Below are 24,080 nucleotides of genomic sequence, written 5' to 3' on the forward strand. Positions count from 1 at the left end.
CTCTTGCTGCTAATAAAGTTAGAGTTCTGTTATAAAAAGATTCACTGAAAAAGATATATATCCAATAGAAACTATCTTGGATTGTTCTTCAGTAATTTAGTGTTGGAATGGAGAAGACAGGTGGGCAGATTACCAAGGAGCTGGCCTTGATAATGGAGAAGATACTACTGAGGATCCCAGAGCAGATGAGTAACTCCTTCTGCTGTCTCAGATGAAGGTGAATGTGATGAAGAACCACAGGGAGCAAGATTCGCCGGGATTCTAAAAGAGGGAAACAAGACTCAGAATTATTCTAGGACAGACCTGAATTTCAGCAACCTTGATATTATCCAAAAACTTTGTACAGTAACTCCTCACTTAAAGTCATCCCGGTTAACATTGTTTCATTGCTGATCAATTAGGGAACATGCTCATTTAAAGTTGTGCAATGCTCCCTTCTAAGGTCATTTGGCAGCTGCCTGCCTTGTCCACTGCTTGCAGGAAGAGCAGCCCGGTGGAGGTAGGTGGTGGGTGGTTGGAACCAGGGTGGACCGACAGCCCCCCTATCAGATCCCTGCTCCCCTAAGTTCCCTGTGCAGCAGCTGCCCAGCAGACTAGCAATTGCAGCTGTCCCTCCCCGCACTGCCATGTGCTGCTCCTGCCCTCACTGCTCCCCGGAGCTGCTCCCCGAGACTCCTGCTTGCTGTGTGGGGGGGAGGAGAAAGGGGGCTAATGTCAGGGTGTCCTCCTCCCCCTTGCTCCTGCACCCCACTTACCCCATCTTCCATAGAGCGGGGGGGGGACACATGACAGAGGGAGCTTCCAGGCAGCTGCAGCTGCGGTCTGGTCTCAGCTCGCTGATCTAATTAACAAGGCAGTGTACTTCTGACCCCACTCTTCATACTTAAAGGGGAAATGCGCATCTCTCTCTCTCTCTCTCACACACACACATGCTGTGTGTTTCTGTCTCTGTCTGCCCTCCCTCCTTTCCTGCTGCCTTGTATAGTACAGTGTGAGAATTAACCTTGAGGGCTCAGGCAATTGCTAGTTAATCATTTAGCAGTAAGGCACTGGAAATATCCCACCCTCTGACTCCTCCACCTCAACCAAGATTCACAATCATCATCACTGTGTACCAGTATTAAACTGTTTGTTTAAAACTTATAATCTGTGTGTGTGTGTATACACACACATATATATAAATGCGACTTTAAGTGAAACAATGTTAAGCAAATCCAATTTCCTGATAAGAATTAATGTAAATGAGGGGGTTAGGTTCCAGGGAAAATTTTTTCACCAGTCAAAAAACTATATTATACTTAGACCATATTATACTCACGTGTATAATATAGTCTTTTGACTGGTGAAATTTTTTTCCCTGGAACCTAATCCCCTCATTTACATTAATTCTTATCGGGAAATTGGATTCGCTTAACATCGTTTCGCTTAAAGTCGCATTTTTCAGGAACATAACTACAATGTTAAGTGAGGAGCTACTGTATGTGGAAACCGAGGAATTAGTATTAATATAGGATGCTGATACAGTAGAATTCACTTAATTGGCCCTCTGATAAACAGCATGCCTGCTTAATTGGTGGGATTGCTACAGAACAGATTTTCAGTGCAATGCATTTCAAAGTCACTAAACAATGAATTAATGGTGCATCTAAATGGCATGCCTGATGTTAACTACTGTGAATGTAAAAACAACAAGGAGTCCTTGTGACACCTTAGAGACTAACAAATTTATTTGGGCATAAGCTTTCGTGGGCTAGAACCCACTTCATCGGATGCATGAAGTGAAAAATACAGGAGCAGGTATAAATACATGAAAGGATGGGGGTTGCTTTACCAAGTGTGAGGTCAGTCTAACAAGATAAATCAATTAACAGCAGGATACCAAGGGAGGAAAAATAACTTTTGAAGTGGTAAGAATACTGTGAATATGCTTGCAAACAACAGGTATGAATTGCCATTTGCTAGAATTAATTTCCTGCTGTGTGGCCCTTTGTTCACCTCATGCTGCTTTCACAGCAGCTCAGTGAGTCAAACTCTGTATATATTTAACTCTTAGGAAATTAGCTTATCTTTATTGGTTCATCACCTTAAGGACCTGACTGTATTCATTGCACAAAATAGTGGAAAGGGTGCAATGTTGGAAGCAGGGAGGTTTTCTGGCTTTTGGGAGGCAAGGCCACACATCAGGATTCTTGCCTGCAGTGAGTTCTGATTGGCCCAGACTCCTCACTGCTAGGATTTCCTCATTCCTTCCTCTAGTATGCCTGGCCAACGATCTTACCCCTGTAGAAAGGCTGCAAAAGACTCATGTGCTGGGAGAAAATAGAAATCAGCACCAAAGGCAGCCACGTGTTTGAGTGGATAGGTGCAAGGAAAACAGGCCAGTAGGAAGAGGAACACCTGCACATCTACCAATGTGATATGTGCCATTGTGTGCCAGCAATGCCCCTCTGCCATGTACATTGGCCAAACTGGACAGTCTCTATGCAAAAGAATAAATGGACACAAATCAGAAGTTCAGAATTATAACATTCAAAAACCAGTCGGAGAACACTTCAACCTCCCTGGTCACTCGCTTACAGACCTCAAAGTCGCAATACTCCAACCAAAAAACTTCAAAAACAGACTGCAACGAGAAACTGCAAAATTGGAATTTATTTGCAAACTGGACACCATTAAATTAGGCTTGAATAAAGACTGGGAGAGGATGGGTCATTACACAAAGTAAAACCTATCTTCCCATGCTAATTTTTCCCCTTACTGTTACTCACACCTTCTTGTCAACTGTTGGAAATGGGCCATCCTGATTATCACTACAAAAGTTTTGTTTTCTCCTGCTGATAATAGCCCACCTTAACTGATTACTTTTGTTATAGTTAGTATGGCAACACCCATTTTTTCATGTCCTCTATGTATATATATCTTCCTACTGTATTTTCCACTGCATGCATCTGATGAAGTGGGTTTTAGCCCACAAAAGCTTGTGCTCAAATAAATTTGTTAGTCTCTAAGGTGCCACAAGTACTCCTCATTCTTTTTGCTGATACAGACTAACACGGCTACCACTCTGAAACAGGATGGAACAGTGAGGCTTTCTGTCCATTGGAATGCAATGAAGTTAAGAAGCTGTAGAGTTGGCAGGTAAAGGAAGGCTTTGGATCCCAGAATCCTTTGTTACAGAGAGGAGGAGGAAATGGAGAGGCTAACAAAGAGGAGTCAGGTTTACTTAGCTCCTGCCTTTAGAACCCTAAGGAAAATATATTAACCCATAGGATTAAAGTATTTAAAGAAACAGAATCCATTGCCTGCCAGTCAGACAACATCACTGCCCTCTTTGATGTGCTTCACTTGTTCCCCCTTGTCACCCACTTTAGTAAAGTTTAATCCTCTCTTCCTCACCTTCAAGGCCCTGCCAGACTCAGCCCTGGCTTATTGGATCTCACCGTCTATGGTGTTTCCTCTCTGTCCCTTTCTTTGGACAAATATGCCAGCATCTAAAACCCTTTTGTTTTCTTCTTCCACTCCTGTCTTCTTAACTTCTTTCATGCAGACCCTTATACATGGAATTACCTTCTCAACTCAGTGCACCAGGCTCTCACCTTTTCCTCATTCAAATGCCTCCAAAACACCCACTTCTTTAATAAACCCCATAAATGTGAAAATAAAAATGTTCAGATTAAGAATTTTTTTAAAATATATATCTAAAGTGACTCTTTCCTGGGTTTCTCATTGCAGCTCCTCTTTCAGTGAGTGTCTTCCAGGCTGCAAGTTTGCTGGGGCAGGGACTGTCTTCATATCTGTGTCTTGTTCAATGCAGTTGTAATAAGAAATAATATTAGAGTTGTAGCACAGTGTATTCCTTTGAGCACTGATAATCATAATAATTGGGTGATCACTTAATAAGTATGTTTTTAATCAGTGGATATGCTAGTTAAGAGTATTATTCTGTATCCTAAATCTCATGTTTTCTCCACTATCTGCGGTCACACAAAATTTATTTATGGGCGCATATCACATAGAGTACACCACGCTGTTCACTGTAGGAAAAGCTCCATATATGTAGAACAATATATACATCAAGTGCATACATACACCAGAAGTACAACATAGCTAACAATTTCTCCAAATTTATTTGTATTCTTCATTGTATGGTTCTCCACAAAGCAGCTGCAAAAAATGCAATACAATCCTACTATCACTTGGCTGGATTTACCAGGGGCATTCAGCTGCAAGTGTTACAAATGTCTTACCCGAGAAAGAAAAAAGGCGGCTGTCCACAGTGCGTGCTATAGATTGCAGCTTAACTACATCCATCGACTGTCCGATATGCACTGTACTAGGCATGCTTCCTAGAGTTCCTCTCACAAACTCTGCTACTTCCTGCACGGTGAACATCTGCAATAGCTCATCAAAGATTGCAGGGAAGGAATTCAATAAAGCAGCCTGAAAAAAGAAAATGAACAAGCTATGACAGTTTTGAGTTCTGTAACTACAGAATAGGGATATTTGTGTGAAATACAAATAAACAATGGTAAAACAGAGTTAAGGGTCTGAAAAAAGCTATTACATTCAAAATGGTGGCTGATGTTCTATCTTTGTATCACCCTGCAGCTCCCAAAAGCAAAGCACTTCTGGTATGTTCTGAAGCTTTGCAATATCAACTTCACGCTTTGTTCTGAAGCTTTGCAATATCAACATATTATATAATAAATTGAGAACAGAGTGATTTAAAAAAACAAAAATCCCACAATAGTACTGGCCATATTATAGCCTCATGTTTTTTTAAGGACAGGAGAACAAAAAAGAAAAAATCCCAAACTGGTCCAAATATTTTTTCTTGATTTTATCTTTTAATGGAAAAAAAAGTGCTTCTGAGTTAAAGAACTTCTATAAAGTTTTTTTGCACTGAAACAACTTAATAAGGGAGATTTACAAACCATTCTGAAAGATTGTTTATAAATAAGATACTGTGAAACCCTTAAAAGCACCAGCACATGATATTACTATACTTCTACAACAGCGACGCAGGGTATTTTGCATGAAAATTATGCATCATACCATGCAAATAATAGAGCAAAATTATTTCTGTTATAAGGGGATATCTTCAGTAGCTTGGAGTTATCCGTGAAGGTATCTCTGGACTGGAGGAAGGACCTCAGCATAACAAAAACATAACTCTTCATTTCACACTCATGTCCTTCCTTCATATTCACTTCTCCATGATAGCAGATAATTCCATGAGCCCTTCCAATCTCCAGGCCCACACGCGTGATGTTATCCTTAACTCCTCCCATTTACCCCTCATATTCAGGATGTTTTAAAATCCTTCTGTTTTCTCCTTTACAGTGCATCCAAAATCTCTGTGCATGTCTTAATAACCTCCCACCTGGACTATTGTAACCTCTTCTCTAGTCTTCCCAACAACTGTCTCACTCCTATCCAGTCTATCCAAAATGTCACCATGAAACTCACTTTTTGACCACATCATCCCCTTTTATGAATCCCTTAACTGGCTCTACAGTCCTTTGTGTAACAATTTCAAAATAACTGAACTCAATTTGTTAGACTCTTTCCAGCTCTGCTCTTGCCTACATCTCATCAGTGGCTGTCCATCACTCTCCTCTATTCTGCCAGTCTTTCTTCCCTCCACATACTTTTTCTTTTCTCCCAGAAGTACTTCTGTGCCTTCTCTCATGCTCGCCTTAGACTTGGAATGTCTTCCCTGATCCTATACACTACACAATTTCCCTCTTCAAAACACCTTTATCCACAATCCTTCCAACAAACAATGATTCTCTAGCTAATATCCCTTACACAATAAAAATAAAAAATGCAATTATGAATAAAATAAAAACAAAAGCCTTTTAGAACTAACAATTTGTCCTGTATAGTCCGTAACATTCTCTATATTCCTTCACCCCTTCCTCCATTTTTCTTGCCTGTTATCTCCCCCAGCATCTTGTCTTGTAATCAATTTTGATTACATAGTGGCCTAAAGAGCTTACAAGTGCCATCACATGCAACATATAGATTTTTAATTAAACTAATAACAATCTGAGAGTTTTGAAATATTTCAAGGTATCTCTTTGAAGGCTATTACAATGGCTGTGAATCTCTACATCAGTTTATCTCTTTGATAATCTGATGATTCTGTGGACTAATTTTGGGAGGTCTGTGACAGCCTTTGGGCTGGGTATTATGGCCTTGGGTATTCTTGCAACAGTTTGCCTGAAACCTGCCTATAAATCTTTCTTCTGAGTGGGAGGATTTCTGTAATGATTTAGGAAACCTAGTAATAGTTCAATAATATGCTAGATAACCTGTGGGATCTCTGTGATGGTTTATTAATTCTTAGAAGGGTATGGCTGCTCTCTGTACAAGTATCTGCAATGGTCTGGTATATTCCTCTTGTCAGATCATTGAACTGGAAAGAGGGCAGAATCAATTTCACTGTGATGGTCGGGAAAGAAGCATGGAGCGAGAGATCTCTAACATCCTGGGTGAAAGGAGAAGTGTGAAGAAAGATTTTTGCTAAGGCCTTGAGCATTTCTGTCATGGCTTAATAGTTTTCCAGTTATCTGGGTTGCTTTTTATTCACTCAAAAGACCTAACTCTGGATCAGTGTATGAAAATATAAACAATGAAACAGGAACAGGGCTGTTCTAAATAACCACCTTCACTATTAGATTTAAGTCTTTGCTAGAACATTACTGGATCAGTATTGATATGAAATATCCAACAGACAAGCACTGGACTAGTGTTAGTATCATACGATGATACATGCACTTGAAGAACCTAATCATTATAACAAAAGGCTTGAACTTGTAAATTGCCATTTGTCACAATCATCCTGGTAGAAGCAGAAAGGATGAGCAAGGTCCAAGTAAGTCTTCTCTTTCATCATTTGTCTAAAATATCCTCTCTCCTACCATTGCTTCTCCTGACTATTAACATGTTAAGCATCCTTTATAATGAAGGATGCATAAGATCCAATATCTCTTCTCTTTCAATACTGGATCTAAAATATTTTCTTTCTCGTCATTGTTTTTCATGACCATGTAGTTATTAAATATATCTTTTTTACTGATGGATGAATAAGATCCAATATCTGTTCTCTTTCATGACTGATTGGATATATTTTTTCCACTCATTGTTGGTTCTCCTGAGCAAGTTGACTCACGTAGGTATTGATGACCACTTGTACTGTATTTTCAGTGTTTGAAATCCTACATGTTCAATCCATTACCAGAATATTCCACATCTCTTTCCCTATTTTAAAAAAAACCTAAACAGTTATACACTGCACTCCAAGATTATATGCAGGAAAAGATGGATTTGGGTAGGGAAAGGAGAGTCACGAGGCACATCCATGATGAAAGAGCGGTGCAGGCAAGGTGATTATTACTTACAGAATTAAACGACGGCCTTGAAGTACCACCACACTTTTGTGGGGCACATATCCCAGCTCCGCTCACCTGTCCTCCAGGCTGAGGGGCCTATGGGGCAATGAGGGTCGAGGGGGCAACACAATGGCAAGTGGGAAACAAAAAGTAAACTTTTCAAATATTAAACAGGACAGGTTTTATAAATATACAAATGCCTGAAATGAAGACATTTCGAAAGACAGTAGTAACACAGGGCAAAAAGAGAGAGAGAGAACTATCCTGTCCTCAGTTCAGCTTCCCTTATGTATTTATGATAGCCCAAATGAAAAACAAAAGAATAGTTTCCCCAGACACTATTTTCCCCCGAATGTCAGTTTCCTGGTAGAAAGTTGCAGTGATTTCTGATGACCCTGGTCCATACTCTTGCTAAGTGATTAAACCAAAGACTGCAGCAGTGGTTCTCAAACTTTGTCATAATGTGGACCACATCTTGAGAGAGAGATTGTCTTTCCCTCCCACTGGGATAATTAAACTTTATTGTGACAACTACAGCAATTGCTTCCATGGAAAATCCTATTAGGACAATATTAAATGTATCTGTAACTGTCTTTTATTGCATTTTAACAACGGAGAATGTCAAGAACCAGTACCGCATTACCAGTCAGCTCTATGCAAATCACAATTTGAGAGCCTCTGAGCTAGGGTATTGTGGCAAAGTCCCGTCTCAGTCTCCCCAGCCTCTGCTGTTTTTAGCTCTGGTGAGACCGGCTTGGGTAATGCAGTCCCCCTTAGAACTCAGGGGAAGTCTGTCCCCTGTCTTCCCATCAGTCTTAGTTAAAGTATTTTTTTTTTTACCCTGCCTTGTAGGAGAGCGTCCTGCCGCTCCTCCTGGGGAGGCTTGCTGCTTCAACACTCCTGGCAGCTGGGCTCCTTCTCTCTCTGCTTTCCCCCCCCCCCCTTCCTTCCTCCCTCCCAGGAAGGGGTTTAAAAAGGTCTCAGGCAGCTCCAAGTTGGAATCAGCTGATCCTAATTACCCTCAGGTAGCTCCCCTCAGCTGATTCTAATTTGCTACCTTGGTAACCCTTTCTCAGCTGAACCTGATTGACCTGTAGTTGCCTCTCAGTTGATAAGGAGGAGGGCCTTTTAACCCTCTGGGACTGACTCCTCCCCCCCTCTTGCAACTGTCTGTCCTGAGTTTATCACACATCCCCCTCCCCGCGCTCAACACTACAGGGTTGGGCTACTTGGGTCGGCAAACAGTGTACCCTTGAAAGGCCATCCGCGTTGCCATGCTTGATTCCAGACCTATGTTGTACTCTGAAGTGGAAGGGTTGTAGCGACAGGAACCACCTGGTCACTCTCGCATTTTTCTCTTTGTTTTGGTGCATCCACTTCAGAGGAGCATGGTCCGTGACAAGGGTAAACTTCCATCCGAGTAGGTAATAGCGAAGACTTTCAATGGCCCACTTTACGGCCAGGCATTCCTTCTCTACTACGGCATATTTACGTTCCCTGGGCAGGAGTTTCCTACTGAGGAACAGGACGGGGTGTTCTTCCGCTCCAACCAGTTGTGAAAGCACCGCTCCCAACCCAACCTCTGAGGCATCCGTTTGCAAGATAAACTCCTTCTCCCAGTCTGGAGCTACCAGCACTGGGTCGGTGCAGAGCGCGGTTCGCAAATCTGCGAATGCCTCCTCAGCCGCGCTAGACCATCTCACTATATCCGGGCCACGGGCTTTCGTTAGGTCAGTTAGCGGGCATGCCCTGGTGGCGAAGTGGGGGATGAACCGCCTGTAGTACCCCACCAGCCCCAAGAATGCTCTGACCTGTTTCTTCCGGACAGGTCGGGGCCAATTCTGTATTGCCTCTAACTTGTTGAGTTGGGGCTTCACCACACCTCTCCCCACTATATATCCAAGGTATTTGGCTTCTGCTAGCCCAATTGCGCATTTGGAGGGATTTGCAGTCAGCCCCGCCTTCCTCAAGGTGTCCAGGACTGCTTCCACCTTCCCCAAGTGCGTCTCCCAATCCGGACTATGTATAATGACGTCATCAAGATAGGCGGCCGCATACCTGCCATGTGGGCGCAACAGTTTGTCCATGAGCCGTTGGAAGGTTGCAGGAGCCCCATGTAAACCGAAAGGGAGGACAGTGTATTGATACAGTCCCTCTGGAGTTGAAAAGGCCGTCTTCTCTTTGTCGGCCCTGGCCAAGGGAATTTGCCAATAACCCTTAGTCAGGTCAAGGGTGGACAAAAATCGTGCTTTCCCCAGTCGGTCAATTAGCTCATCTATCCGGGGTATAGGATACGCATCAAATTGGGACACCTCATTCAGTTTCCGGAAGTCATTGCAAAATCTCATACTGCCATCCGGTTTAGGTACTAGGACCACGGGGCTTGACCATTGGCTATGAGACTCTTCAATGACCCCTAACTTCAACATTTTCCTGACTTCTGACTTGATCTCTTCTCTTTTTGCCTCCGGGATCCGGTATGGCTTTACATTCACCTTCACTCCAGGCTCTGTGAGGATGTGATGGTGAACCTCAGTAGTCCAGCCTGGCTTTTCTGAGAACACGTCCTGGTTGCGTTCGATCATTTGATCACCTCCGCTCGTTGGTCAGGGGTCAATTCTGGGGATATTCCCACTTGGCCAGGCAGGTTGCTCTCGGGAGGAGGTGACCCTATAGTGACCACATGCGCTTCTCTGTCTTGCCAAGGGTTCAACAGGTTCACATGATAGATTTGTTCCAGCTTCCGGCGTCCGGGCTGTCGGACTTTGTAATCGACCTCTCCAACGGCTTCTATTATCTCGTACGGCCCCTGCCATCTGGCCAGGAGCTTGCTCTCTGCTGTGGGTACGAGTACCATCACCCGATCTCCCACCTGGAATTTTCGGATCGTCGCCTGGCGATTGTAATATGTTTGTTGGGCCCCTTGTGCCCTCTCCATGTGTTCCCGCACTATGGGAGTGACTTGGGCTATCCTGTCTTTCATCTGCAACACATGCTCGATGACGTTTCTCCCTGGGTTCGGCTGTTCCTCCCAACTTTCTTTGGCAATGTCCAGTATGCCACGGGGGTGGCGACCATATAACAGTTCGAACGGGGAAAACCCAGTCGAAGTCTGAGGCACCTCCCTGATCGCAAACATTAGGTATGGTAGCAGGGTGTCCCAGTTCCTCCCATCCCGGCTCACCACCTTTCATATCATGTTCTTCAACGTCCTATTAAAACGCTCGACGAGGCCATCGGTCTGCGGATGATAGACTGATGTCCTTAGGGTCCGTATGTGGAGCATTGCACATAGATCCTTCATTAATTTAGACACAAAGGGAGTTCCTTGATCTGTCAGGATCTCTTTGGATATTCCCACTCTAGCGAAAATTTGGATTAATTCTTTAGCTATGGTCTTGGACGTAGTGTTCCGTAGGGGAATGGCCTCGGGGTATCGGGTGGCATAATCTAGCACCACCAGTATGTGCTGATGGCCTCGGGCTGATCTTTCTAACGGCCCTACGGTCCATAGCTATCCGCTCAAAGGCGACTTCAATAATCGGGAGAGGTACCAAAGGTGCCCTTAAGCGTGGTCGGGGCCCGTGTAACTGGCATTCTGGACAGGAGGCACAATATCGTCGGACCGCTGCATATATTCCAGGCCAAAAAAACCTCTGCAGAATTCGGTCCAGGGTTTTATCTACCCCTAGATGTCCCCCGAACAGATGGCTGTGGGCTAGCTCCATCACGCCCCTCTGATGTTTCTGCGGTACTAGGAGCTGTTCCACGACTTGCTCTTGGATACGGACGACTCGGTACAGCAGATCCTTCTTGATCATATAATACGGCCCTGGGCCCTTGGCTCTCCCTTCCACAGGGACCCCATTCACCTCCACTACTTCTTTGCGAATGTTCTGGTATACTGGATCATTGGCCTGATCCTGTCCAAAATTTTCTAGTGAAGGTCCAATTTGCCCAAACTCAGAGGGTTCTATTTCTCCCTCCCCTTCAAGGGAGGTCCCTGGGGAACTGGGCCCGGCTATTGGCTCCCCAACCTCCTGCCTAGTCCCCTTGTCAGTTGGGCCAACTCTCTCCCCTACGAGTATAGGCTTCTGGTTCTGGGACAAGATGCTCGTTCCCCTCCTCTTATCTGCCCTCCTTTCTCGCCGAGTCTTCCTGGTTTTCCCAGGGGGCGAGAATAAATCCTGGGCAAATTCTTGGAAGGCTGGGGGGTTGCTAACTATTGAGGCCACCCCATTGCTCTCTGGGGTGTTATCTTCGTCTGGCTCCTCTCCAGGAAGTAGACTGCCAAACCCTGGGAAGTCTCGTCCTATGAGGACTGGGTAGGGGAGTTTCGGGACCACCCCCGCCATCACCTTAGTGGGGTTTCCTTGGACCTCTATTTTCACTCGGATGGTCGGGTAGTAATTGACATCCCCGTGAACACAGGATATTCCTGTGCGCTTGGCCCGGGATAGTTGATCATACCCGACCAGCTTTCCCGAGACCAGCGTGACCTCACTTCCTGAGTCTACTAACGCGGTGGTCTTTATACCATTCATTTTAACTTGCCTAGTATATCTATGAGGGACCATCGCTACTCCTACTAGACTTATCAGGTCACATGGCTCTTCTAGGTTTCCCAGGTCGCATTGCATGGGCTCCTCTAGGTTTGGGCATTGGGCAGCTATATGCCCTATCTCTCCACATGCATAGCATCGGTACCCTCCTCGGGGCAGCCCCTTAATTTTTGGGCTGTGAGGCTTTACCCCCCGAGTCTCTCTCTCCCAGTCCCCGGGTCCCTCCGAGTACTTTGGCCGCTCTTCGTCCTCCTTCTTCCCTGCCATAGTTCGGCCTGGAGCTATGGCAACTCGGGCCCTTGGTACATAGACTTGCCTCCTATCCTGGCGCCTCCCTTCCCCAGTGGTCCGAGAGAGTTCCTGTGCTGCTAGATGTCTCTCTACAAGGGCAACTAACTCATCATAGGAGGAGGGATCATTTTGACTGACCCATCCTCGTATGTCCGGCGGTAGCCCTCTCATGTACCTGTCCACAACTATGGTTTCCACGACTTCCTCCGGCCGCCGGGTCTTGGGGCACAGCCACTTCCGGGCCAGATGGATTAGGTCAAACAGCTGGGACCTCGGGGCTTTGTTGGCTCGGTATTTCCACTCATGGAACCTCTGCGCCCTTATAGCTGTCGTCACGCCCGACCTCGCCAGGATCTCTGCCTTTAGCTGGGAGTAATCGGAAGCTGCTTCTGTTGTCATATCCAAATATGCTTTCTGTGCCTCCCCACACAGAAAAGGTGCCAGGATACTGGCCCACTGCTCTTGGGGCCAGGCCTCCCGCCGGGCCGTCCTCTCAAACGCAAGGAGATACGCCTCCACGTCATCATTCATCGTCATCTTCTGTAAGTAATGGCTTGCATGCAGGGGCCGAGTCCCATGGGGGCCGCTCGTTAGGGTGGTCAGGGCCTTTAGCTGGTTCACAACCTCATGCAAGGTGGCTCGATCCTGAGCTGCCTGGTTCATCAGGAGTTGATTTGTCTCCTGCTGCATTCGCACCGCCTCCTGCTGGGCAGCCATCTGCACCCTGGTAGCTTCTTGTTGGGCCGCAGTAGCCTGCACCAATGCCTTCACTACATCTTCCTTTTTTTTGGGGGGGGGGTGTTTTACCCTGCCCCGAGACGGTTTGCCGCAAAGTCTCACTCAAATCCCACCCCTGACACCACGTGTGGCAAAGTCCCGTCTCAGTCTCCCCAGCCTCTGCTGTTTTTAGCTCTGGTGAGACCGGCTTGGGTAATGCAGTCCCCCTTAGAACTCAGGGGAAGTCTGTCCCCTGTCTTCCCATCAGTCTTAGTTAAAGTATTTTTTTTTTTACCCTGCCTTGTAGGAGAGCGTCCTGCCGCTCCTCCTGGGGAGGCTTGCTGCTTCAACACTCCTGGCAGCCAGGCTCCTTCTCTCTCTGCTTCCCCCCCCCCCCCATTCCTTCCTCCCAGGAAGGGGTTTAAAAAGGTCTCAGGCAGCTCCAAGTTGGAATCAGCTGATCCTAATTACCCTCAGGTAGCTCCCCTCAGCTGATTCTAATTTGCTACCTTGGTAACCCTTTCTCAGCTGAACCTGATTGACCTGTAGTTGCCTCTCAGTTGATAAGGAGGAGGGCCTTTTAACCCTCTGGGACTGACTCCTCCCCCCCTCTTGCAACTGTCTGTCCTGAGTTTATCACAGTATGTACATACAACAAAAGATCCTACTGTGTAAAGTGTTAAGTTTTAAATGTTAGTATAGTGATCCTTACAATAACACAGAGCCAGACTGTGACATCCTTACTCACACTGAGGGGCATCTTACCTTATGTGAACTCCCACTTTAGTCAATGGTACTGTTTGCAGAGTAAGGCATTACCAAACATGAATAAGGATATCATAATATGGTTGTAGTCAATCCACAATTGATTCCAGTAGTGATGGTGAAACTGAGAATGTGAATTTTTCTAGGGTTTCCTAGTTGTTAACTACACATCAATCAGAACTTTTCCACTATGCGCAGCTGCTGTGACCTACGGTACTGACTTGAGCTGTTACTTTTCTTTGTGACTAATAAAGGAATTAAAATTCCTCTGTGCCAATTCTGAGACGTGCTTATGAATGAGACACTTAACATAAAAACAACAAGAATATGGAATGTCTACTCTAACCACATAACATGACAATCCATTTGTCTCCCTTCTTCACTGTAAAACTGCCCAGCTGTTCTGCATCTGTTCACTGTCTAAAATTACTGTGCAACTATGTTACTCATTTCTGTAAAATCAGCCTGTAAAAGAGCACAAATTATGGCTCTTAACTATTGGATGAATATGTTGCTTGTGCACAAAATAGTTGCCTCTGCACGTCCTGTATTCGAGTATAGAAAATAGCTAACCTGTGTGAAGATGAGAGTCTCTGAGCTCCTGCTGTCCAAGCTGAGCACGAATCTGATGGACTGGAAAAGCTCTTGGATACTGGAACGAAATTGTTCCTCCTCCATTCCACAAGTAGCTCTCGAGTAAAGGATCCGAGATTGGACAATGAACTTGAAAAGATATTCCAAGGCCTTAATGAATAAGAGAGGAATAAGAGTAACAAAGAAAGAGAGGGATAAAGGAGCTTTAAAGAGAGCCAGGAAGATTTTAATAACATTATTAATAATGGAATTCTTCATTCACAGAGAACAGGGAAAGAAAAACAGGTTTTGTAAATTAAAACACAGTTATGTACATCCTGCTCGTAGCTAAGTGTTCCCTCCTCACCAACAATCTTCACTATGGAAATCTTTAACTAGGATAAAAGTTCTGTTCTTAATTCAAGTTAACTGAATTAAGGCAAAATCCTAGTGAAGATAATGCAGTAGGTAGTTTTCATACAAGTTAGCTGGTTGACCTAAAAACTATGGGGGAGCCTAGTCTTTCAGTCAACTTTCTAACTTACATGAGAACTACAAACTACTTTGTCTTCAACAGGATTTTACCATGAGTTAACTAACTTGAGCTGAGAATACATCTTTTGTTCCTAGAAAAGATAGCAATGATACTGCAGCTGCATGGGCTAGCCACTTGAGTAAATACCAGGGTCATGGGTGGGCTTGTATAGCCCCTGCTGCTGCAGCTTCACTGCTATTGGAATTCAAGCTAGCCAGATCAAAGCTAGCTTAGGTATATCTACATGTGCTGCAGTCACACCACTGATTGCTGTGTAGAGATACCCAAGATGGCATAATATGCTAGGCATGTACTTGGGGTGGCTATCCCCTACTGATGCTTGTGCTGCTGTGGCTATGCTATTTGTAGCATGCCTAGCTCAATCAGAGCTAGCACAAATATGTCTCCTCAAACTGGAAATTATACCTCCAGCTCCAAATGTTCAAATACCCTTAGAGTAACAGAAGAGGGCCTACCTGGGAAAAAAAAACCTGCTCTTCACTCTGGACATGATGGCCTGGCCTCTCTTTATCCCCTGCAGCTGCATGTAGAAATAGCAGTATGTGTGTATAGAAGGAGGCAGGAGCAGGATGTGAGGGTCTCTGGAAGGCCATAACTTTACTACCAGCAAGGAGCAGTTGTACAGTAGCAAACAGGCTTCCCTTTTCTCCCAGCTGAATACAGTTGCAGGGGGAGTTAGGGATTCTTCTTTCTCTCTCCCCATATGGCAACTTCTCTTTGTCCCTATTTAGCCCAGGCAGAGGGGGAATAATCTTCTTGAAATACAGCATTTAACACTATATAGTGAGTGTTAATTACTGTGGTTCCAGAGGATTACCTCAGTGAGTTTTTTACAGTAGAGTGAAATGTCACAATATGGCTTGTACAGACTAGGATAAACAGTGTATTTTAAAAAAGTGTCTGCTAAAATGCTTTAACTAACATATTTTAAAAAGCACTGATCTAAACAGGAAACTAGCTGTATTTTTATGATTCTATAATTCTACGTATCAATTGGCAGAAATGCACTCTAGGGGTGAGCTAAGTGTCAGTGTAAGAAAAAAATACTGTCGTAGTGCACGCTTTATTATGCTAACTAGCCCAGCGTGATCAGCAATAGTAATCACAGGACTCACAGCTAGCTGAGAAAATGGATAGAACTGAGTGCCAGTATCCCATATGAAAACATAGTGCTCTCCATTCTCATCACATGGAGTACACAAGCAGCAGCAATGAGGCCATGCCATTTTGCTTCAGTAGGCACCTCCCCCTTCCCTTTAGTCTTCCGTTTTGGCATGGCTGAAGTAGTAGCTGAAGTGCTGTTTGATGCCATCCTCATAGTCTGGGTACCTATAACTACATTGTCTAAGGAACCAAAGGATAGGTTGGATCCCCACAGCTGGCAGAGACACATTATTAATGTCCCTACTGGTGAAAAAAGACAGTTACTCAACTTTGTAACTGTTGTTCTTCGAGATATGTTGCTCATATCCATTCCAATTAGGTGTGCACGTGCACGATTGTCGGAAGATTTTTGCCCTAGCAACAGTCGGTGGGTCGGCTGAGGTGCCCCCTGGAGTGGCACCTTCATGGCGCCGGATATAAACCCCAGCTGACCCAGCGCTACCTCAGTTCCTTCTTGCCAGCTACTCCAACAGAGGGGAAGCGGGGCGGGTTTGGAATGGATATGAGCAACACATCTCAAAGAACAACACTTACAAAGGTGAGTAACCGTCTTTTCTTCTTCTAGTGCTTGCTCATATCGATTCCAATTAGGTGACTCCCAAGCCTTACCTAGGCGGTGGGGTTGGAGTAAGATGTTGCAGAGTGCAGAACTGCTGAGCCAAATGCCGTGTCACCCCTTGACTGTTGGACTATCACATAGTGGGTAGCAAAGGTATGCACCGATGACCAAGTTGCTGCCCTACATATCTCCTGTATGGGTATATGAACCAGGAAAGCAGAGGACGAAGCTTGAGCCTCAGTGGAGTGGGCAGTAAGTTGTGTAGTTGGGACACCAGCCAAGTCAGAGCACGCACGGATGCATGATGTGATCCAGGACGAGATGCACTGGATGGAGACCAGAAGGCCCTTCATCCGGTCTGCCACAGCTATGAACAGCTGGGTAGTCTTCCTAAAAGGTTTTGTTCGTTCAATGTAAAAGGCAATGGCCCTGTGAACATCTAGGGAGTGCAGCTGTTGGTCCCGTCGAGAAGTGTGCAGCTTCAGATAGAAGACCGGGAGGAAGATGTCTTGGTTGACATGGAAGGCAGACACCATCTTAGGAAGGAAGGCAGGGTGTGGTCGCCAAGGTGATAGCTACGAGGAAGGCTGTCTTCCAGGAAAGGTACAGGAGTGAGCAGGTGGCCATCGGCTCGAATGGGGCACCCATAAGTCTGGATAGGACCAGGTTGAGGTCCCACGTAGGGGCCGTATGCCGAATGTGCAGGTACCGACGTTCTAATCCCTTGAGGAACCTGCTGACCATGGGATTGGAGAAGACCGAGTGCCCATTTTCACCTGGGTGGAAGGCTGAAATCACTGCTAGGTGTACTCTGATGGATGAAACTGCTAGGCCCTGCTGTTTCAAGGACAAGAGGTAGTCTAAGATGATAGGTACTGGTGCCTCCAGGGGGGCAGTATTGCTCAGAGCACACCAGCAGGAAAAACGCTTCCACTTGGCCAAATACGTGGACCTGGTAGAGGGCTTTCTGCTACCCAAACGTACCTGCTGTACCGAGCAGGAGCAACGTAGCTCAGATTGAGTTAGCCATGCAGCATCCACGCTGTGAGGTGGAGGGATTGCAGATTGGGATGTCAGAGTCGTCCGTGTTCCTGAGTGAGCAGGTCCAGCCACAACGCAAGTGGAATTGGAATGGTCACCGACAGATCTAGGAGAGTGGTATACCAGTGCTGCCTGGGCCACGCCAGGGCAACCAAAATTAAGTGGGCTCTGTCCCTGCGCAACTTGAGCAGGACCCTGTGGACTAACGGGAAATGAGGAAAAGCATAATACAGGTGGTCTTTCTACAGTATTAGGAAGGCGTCTGACAGGGAATCCGGGGAGTGTCTCTGGAGAGAGCAGAACACCTGGCACTTCCGATTCTCGCGAGAGGCGAATAGGTTTATCTGGGGAAACCCCCACTTCCGGAAAACACAATGGATACCGTCCAGGCGAATCAACCACTCGTGAGCCTGGAAGGATTTGCTGAGGCGATCGGCTAAGGTGTTCTGGATTCCTGGGAGAAATGACACCACCAGGTAGATTGAGTGGTCTATGAAGAATTCCCACAGGTGAATGGCTTCCTGACAGAGGGGGGATGATCGCACTTTCCCTTGTTTGTTGATATAAAACATGGCTGTTGTGTTGTCTGTGAAAACTGCAACACAAGGGCCCTGAAGGTGCTTGTGGAACACTTGACAAGCCAGGCGCACTGCTCTCAGCTCCCGTACATTGATGTGGAGGGATATCTCTTGTGTGGTCCAAAGGCCCTGTGTGCGAAGGTCCACAAGGTGAGCGCCCCAGCCCAAAGATGATGCATCCACGGTTAGGGCCAGGGAGGGCTGTGGGGCATGGAATGGTACCCCTTGGCATACTGAGTTGGGGTTCAACCACCAGTCCAGTGAGGTTAAGACTTCCGGCGGTACCGTGACCACTGTGCCCATGCTGTCCCGGCCTGGGTAGTATATGGTTGAGAGCCAGGCCTGAAGTGGACGGAGGCGCAGTCTGGCGTGTCTGGTCATGAAGGTACAAGACGCCATGTGTCCCAGGAGACCCAGGCACATACATACTGTTTAGGTCAGGAAGCCTTGGAAGCCATGTATGATGCCGTGTATGAAGCGCACATGCGGTAGACACACATGGGCGAGTCTCGAATCTAGGACTGCGCCAATGAAGTTTATTCTTTGGGTTGGCTCCAAAGTGGACTTTTCGACATTGAGCAGCAGGCCCAGCTGTCTGAACAAGCTCATGGTGAACTGAACATGAGATTGTACCTGGTCCCTGGAGCGACCCTGAATGAGCCAGTCGTCGAGGTACGGAAACACTTGGATCCGATGTCAACGGAGTGAGGCAGCTACGACAGCCATACACTTTGTAAAGACCCTTGGTGCCGTGGATAGACCAAAGGGAAGGATGGTAAATTGGAAGTGCTGTTGGTTGACCACAAAGCAAAGGAAATGCCTGTGTGGCAGGTAAATCTCTATGTGGAAGTATGCGTCCTTCATGTCGAGGGCAGCGTACCAGTCTCCAGGATCCAGGGAAGGAATAATGGTCCCCAGGGAAACCGTGTGGAACTTCAACCTTACCACGAATTTGTTGAGTCTGCACAGATCCAGGATGGGCCGTAGCCCTCCCTTTGCCTTGGGGATTAGGAAATAACGTAAGTAAAACCCCTTGCCTCTTGGTTCCCTTGGAACCTCCTCTATCGCTCCAATAGCTAGGAGCAATGTAGAAGGAATTGCTCATGAGAAGGGTCCCTGAAGAGGGATGGGCGGGAGGGAGGGAAAAACAAATTTAAGGCGGTATCCACTTTCCATCATATGTAGGACCCAGCGGTCTGACGTTATACGGGACCACGCATGCAGGAAATAGGAGAGGCGGTTGTTGAAAGGCAGGGAAGGTTCCTGGAAGGAGACTGGTGCTCCGCCCTCAGGCGCACCTTCAAAAATTTTGTTTGGGCCCTGCCGATGGTTTGGGGGGACTCTGGTTCTGGTCCGTTTTTGGACCAGACTGTCTCCGCCTACCACCCCGGCCGCATCTTCTAAAGGAAGTCCTGTCTTGGCTGGGGGTTAGGGTAGGTGTGCTGCGGTTGGGGTCGGAAGGGCCTATGTTGCGTCACCAGGGTATGTATGCCCAGTGAACGCATGATGGCCCGGTTGTCCTTCAGACTCTGAAGCCTGGAGTCTGTCTTCTCTGAAAACAGACCCTGGCCATCAAAGGGTAGATCCTGTATAGTCTGGTGGAGTTCCGGTGGGAGACCGGAGATCTGTAGCCACGAGATGTGGCGCATAGCTATGCCCGAGGCTAGCGTCCTAGCCGCCGAGTCTGCCGCATGTATTCAGGCTTGTAAAGATGTCCTGGCTACCTTCTTGCCCTCCTCTAGTAGGGTCCCGAACTGCTCCCTGGACTCCTGAGGAATAAGTTCTTTGAACTTCTGCATTGAGTTCCAGGTATTATAACTGTATTGGCTCAAGAGGGCCTGCTGGTTAGCCACTCTGAGCTGCAAGCCGCCAGTGGAGTAAATTTTGTGCCCAAATAAATTCAGGCATCCAGCATCCTTGGATTTAGGAGCGGGAGCTTGTTAGCCATGTCTTTCCCTCTCGTTAACGGACTGTACAACGAGGGAGCACGGCTGGGAGTGAGTATACAAGTATTCGTAGTCTTTGGAGGGGACCAAATACTTCCTCTCCACCCCTTTGGCAATAGGAGGAATAGAGGCCAGAGATTGCCAGATCATGGTGGCATTAGCCTGAATAGTCCGGATAAAGGGCAAGGCTATTCTGATCGGTGGGTCGGCAGACAGAATGTCCACTACTGGATCCTCTATCTCCACCACCTCCTCTACCTGCAGGCTCATGTTTTGTGCCATCCTGCGGAGAAACTCCTGGTGGGCACAGAGGTCTATAGGTGGGGGGCCAGAGGAGGACGTACCCACCACCGCCTTGTCGGATGAAGACGAGGAGGCTACCTCTGGGGACTAATGGGTCCTGGGGAAGGTCTTGCTGGGGAGGGTCCGGCTGCCCTAGGTCCAACATGCTAGGGGCATGGGCCTGGACTGGGGGCAGGGCTGTCGCCTCCAAGTCACCCGAGGGAGGGCGACTCACAGTGGCATCCAGTACCGGGGCTCCGAGTGAGCAGAGCAAGAAGCCCCCAAGGGGACATCCTGGGCCTGATGGTAAGCCCAAGGGGTCCAAAAGGACCATTGCAGAGGTCCCTGACCAGGATCCTGGCCCTCATCCTGCCATTGGCTAACACCATCCACATCTTGGTCCTGGACGTGGTAGCCACTTTCTGCTTGGGACGACCTCGAGGCGGGGTGGGACGGCTGAGGTGGAGCCGAGCACATTTGCTGTGTCACCCTGTCGTGCGGTACCGTACTGTGCCGTGGAGATGGAGATTGGCGCCGTGGTCTCAAGCAGTACCGCGATCCCGATCGGGACCAGCAGTCATATCGGTGCCCAGAGATGGATCTGGACCTTGATGAAGATTTATGGCTGGAACGGTGCCGGGATCGACTACGAGTAGATCGGCGCTCAGACCAGCTTTGGGATCGGTGCTGGGAGCTGGACCGGTACCGACCATACCGAGAAGTAGGTCTTTGTGAGGTGGAGCGACTGGTACCGAGTGCGACTGGTACCGAGACGGTGATCGGTGCCGGGACTGTGGGCGGTGCTGTGAACAAGACCAGCGTCTGGATCGGGACTGTCACCGGGATTGGGACTGGGATCGGTGCCGTCCTATCTCACTCTGCGACAGAGGGCACAGCATGGAGGGCTTTCTTTTTGAGGGAACAGCCTGTACCGGCCGTACCGAAGGCTGTGATGGTCTCAACTTTGTGAGTGCAATGAGGTTGCGCGCCGTGGAGAAGGTCTCTGGAGTGGATGGCAGCCTGAGCTCAACCACGGTACACACTGGGGAGCTTATGTGCACCAGACTCTATGGCTCTTGGGGTGCCGGAGTCAACGGTACCGGGGTTGATGCCTTTGCTGGACACTCCAACACGGGACGTGGCTCCGAGGGAAGCACAGGTGGCAACGGCAACTGCAAGGGGGCAGCAGATTGCTTGCGCAGCTTCTTCGGTCCCAGAAACAGGGAGTGACGCCGTGTTGGTAAGGGTGCCGGAGATGTCCGATGCCAGGAGTCTTTGCCGGTGTCTGGATGTGGCGCTGACCCTTCTGGTGCCGCAGGCACGCTTTGAACCAACAAAGTCAGCACCGGGTCTTGGTGCGGGGCCGAGGAAGTGCCGCTTCCATAAGGAGCTGATTCAGGCGAAAGTCCCACTCCTTTTTAATCCGAGGTTTGAATGCCTTACAAATTGTCACTTGGCACTTGTCAGATTGATGGGATTCCCCCAGGCACTTCAAGCAGGAGTCATGGGGGGTCTCCCACAGGCATCGGTTTAAGGCAGGCCGAGAACGGTTTGAAACCCGGGGACCTAGGCATCAGCCTGCGTACGGGGAGGGTGGGGAGGGGAGAAGCCCCTTACCCCCAACTACTATTTACACTAAGAACAATAACTATTAACTACTACTAAAGAACTAATAACAACTACTTAAAACTATTTACAACTATAAACAAGTGCTACACTAGAAGCTGGGGAAGTGGAGTTCAGCTAAGCTGCGCTCCACAGTTCCAACGACCGTCACAGGCGGTAAGAAGGAACTGAGGGGCCACTGGGTCGCCTGGGGTATATATCCGGCGCCGTGAAGGCGCCATCCAGGGGGCACCTCAGCTGACCCACCAAGTGTTGCTAGGGTAAAAATCTTCCAATGATTGTACACGCGGCGTGCGCACACCTAATTGGAATCGATATGAGCAAGCACTCGAAGAAGAACTATTCCTGCCTGTCACAAGTGGAATTCTTTAACATTCTCACATCATGCATCTTGCCTGGTCAGCCAGTGTGAGTTCCAGGACTTGCTCTCTAAGATTTGCAACAGCCAGTAAGACTTATGCTTGTAGATATCTGTGGACTGATTTTAAGGATAAAGAATTGGGAAATGAGATTCATCAATAGTCTCAGCACAGTCTGAGAAGTCACAATGTTCAAGTCTTCCATTATCTCTGGTACAGTGGTAACCTTGAACACATGGGCCAGTTCAACTTCCTTTTAATTTACACAACACTGTCTCATTAGTACATAACATTTGACCTGACCCAGAAACCACTTTCCTCGTGATCCAGTTTGGAAATATAATAAACCTCTTCATTTGCATCTTCCTTCTTTACAGAGTGCTCTGAGTGTATTACAATTTCTGCCCTGCTTTGCTTCCAGGCTGTCAACCACCAAATTCCAGAAGTTGGAGGATGCAGCAATGTGAAGTGACTTGAAATTCTCCATAAAAGGGAAAGGTCACTGTGACCCAAGGAAGAGGATTATAGGAATTGTATATGATGTTCCATAATCCTCTATGAAAAAAAGGGTCCTTAAAAAGACCCATGCCTCTGGAGGCAGGCAGCTATTGCTGCAATGGCTGCCCAGAATGCCCTCACGGAGTTAGGCAGAGCACTAGTTGTGGATGTAAACACATGGCTGTGATGGCAGAAAAGCTGGTGCATGAACACTAACAAATCATGTTAAATGTTAGAAGTTCAGTTAGTCTACAAAATCACAGTTGTAGAGTGTAAGGCCCTTAGAGAAGTAGAAATCAATTGAAATGCCCTGAAACCTTCTGTTTTCTTGAACGCTATTATCTTGGAGGCATTGTCTGACAATTAACAGAGACAAAAGGGACTTCAGTCCCTAACTGGAAATTAAGTTTCTGCAAGCGGCAAAGGCAAAATAGTGTGTGCGTGCGTGCGGCACCAAAGCCCTCTGCTTTAGTTTTCAAATACTCAATGAATCCTACTGTTTTACAGCACAGACAATATGAAGCACAAAGGATTGGAAATACAGCTTGAGGGAGGTGGTAGGGAACTTTTAAAGCAAGGGAAAGACTGTCAGATGAGCACAGAGAAATAAACAAAAAGTAATTTTTCAGGAATTAAGTACATTTTCTTCAAGTCTGGTACCAGTCTTGTGATCGTATGGACTTAAAGAAGTAGCAACTCAGAAGTGTGGACTCTTTGTTGGATTACTGCTTGGTGAAACCTTCTACCAAAGGCTACATAGGCAATTTGAAATGATGCTGGTAGCAATAATGGTCCATCTCTATACAGATGCTTTACATAGCTCCTGAACTGAAGCTAATGTTCAGGATGCAGACACAGCAATTAACTTTTAAAATGTGAAGTCAACAAATGGACCTTGACCTTACAGGCCTTTGACATAAAACTATCCATCCTTCAAAAAAAAAAAAAGAGCATTCAAAGTCTGATCTGTGTCAGAGCATTAGAAACAATTTGTTTCTCTCTTTCCACAGTTACTGAAACATCTGAGCATCATTAGCATAAATGTGAAGGTGTATACTAGCTGGAAATGTCATTTATGAGAAAGGGTGACATACTTCTGTTTGCCTGTCCCAGAATCTGCTGAAAAAGGTTGGACCTGCTCAAGATGAAATGATCTATTTGAGAAC

General features: G+C 46.8%; 1 protein-coding gene across 13 annotated transcripts in view; it reads right to left on the reverse strand.

The window, feature by feature from the left end:
* Positions 1-24,080, reverse strand: part of DOCK3 (dedicator of cytokinesis 3) — a 625,234-nt gene that overhangs the window by 124,323 nt on the left and 476,831 nt on the right. For all 13 annotated transcript variants that reach the window (XM_039547580.1, XM_039547582.1, XM_039547590.1 and 10 more), the window contains 3 exons: positions 14,306-14,476; positions 4,248-4,440; positions 134-261 (listed from right to left, as the gene is read on the reverse strand). In XM_039547580.1, coding sequence (XP_039403514.1) covers positions 134-261; positions 4,248-4,440; positions 14,306-14,476 — 492 coding nt within the window. The remainder of the gene's footprint in view (positions 1-133; positions 262-4,247; positions 4,441-14,305; positions 14,477-24,080) is intronic.

The sequence above is a fragment of the Mauremys reevesii genome, linkage group 7 (genome assembly GCF_016161935.1).
Source record: "Mauremys reevesii isolate NIE-2019 linkage group 7, ASM1616193v1, whole genome shotgun sequence".
Taxonomy (NCBI): Eukaryota; Metazoa; Chordata; order Testudines; family Geoemydidae; genus Mauremys; species Mauremys reevesii.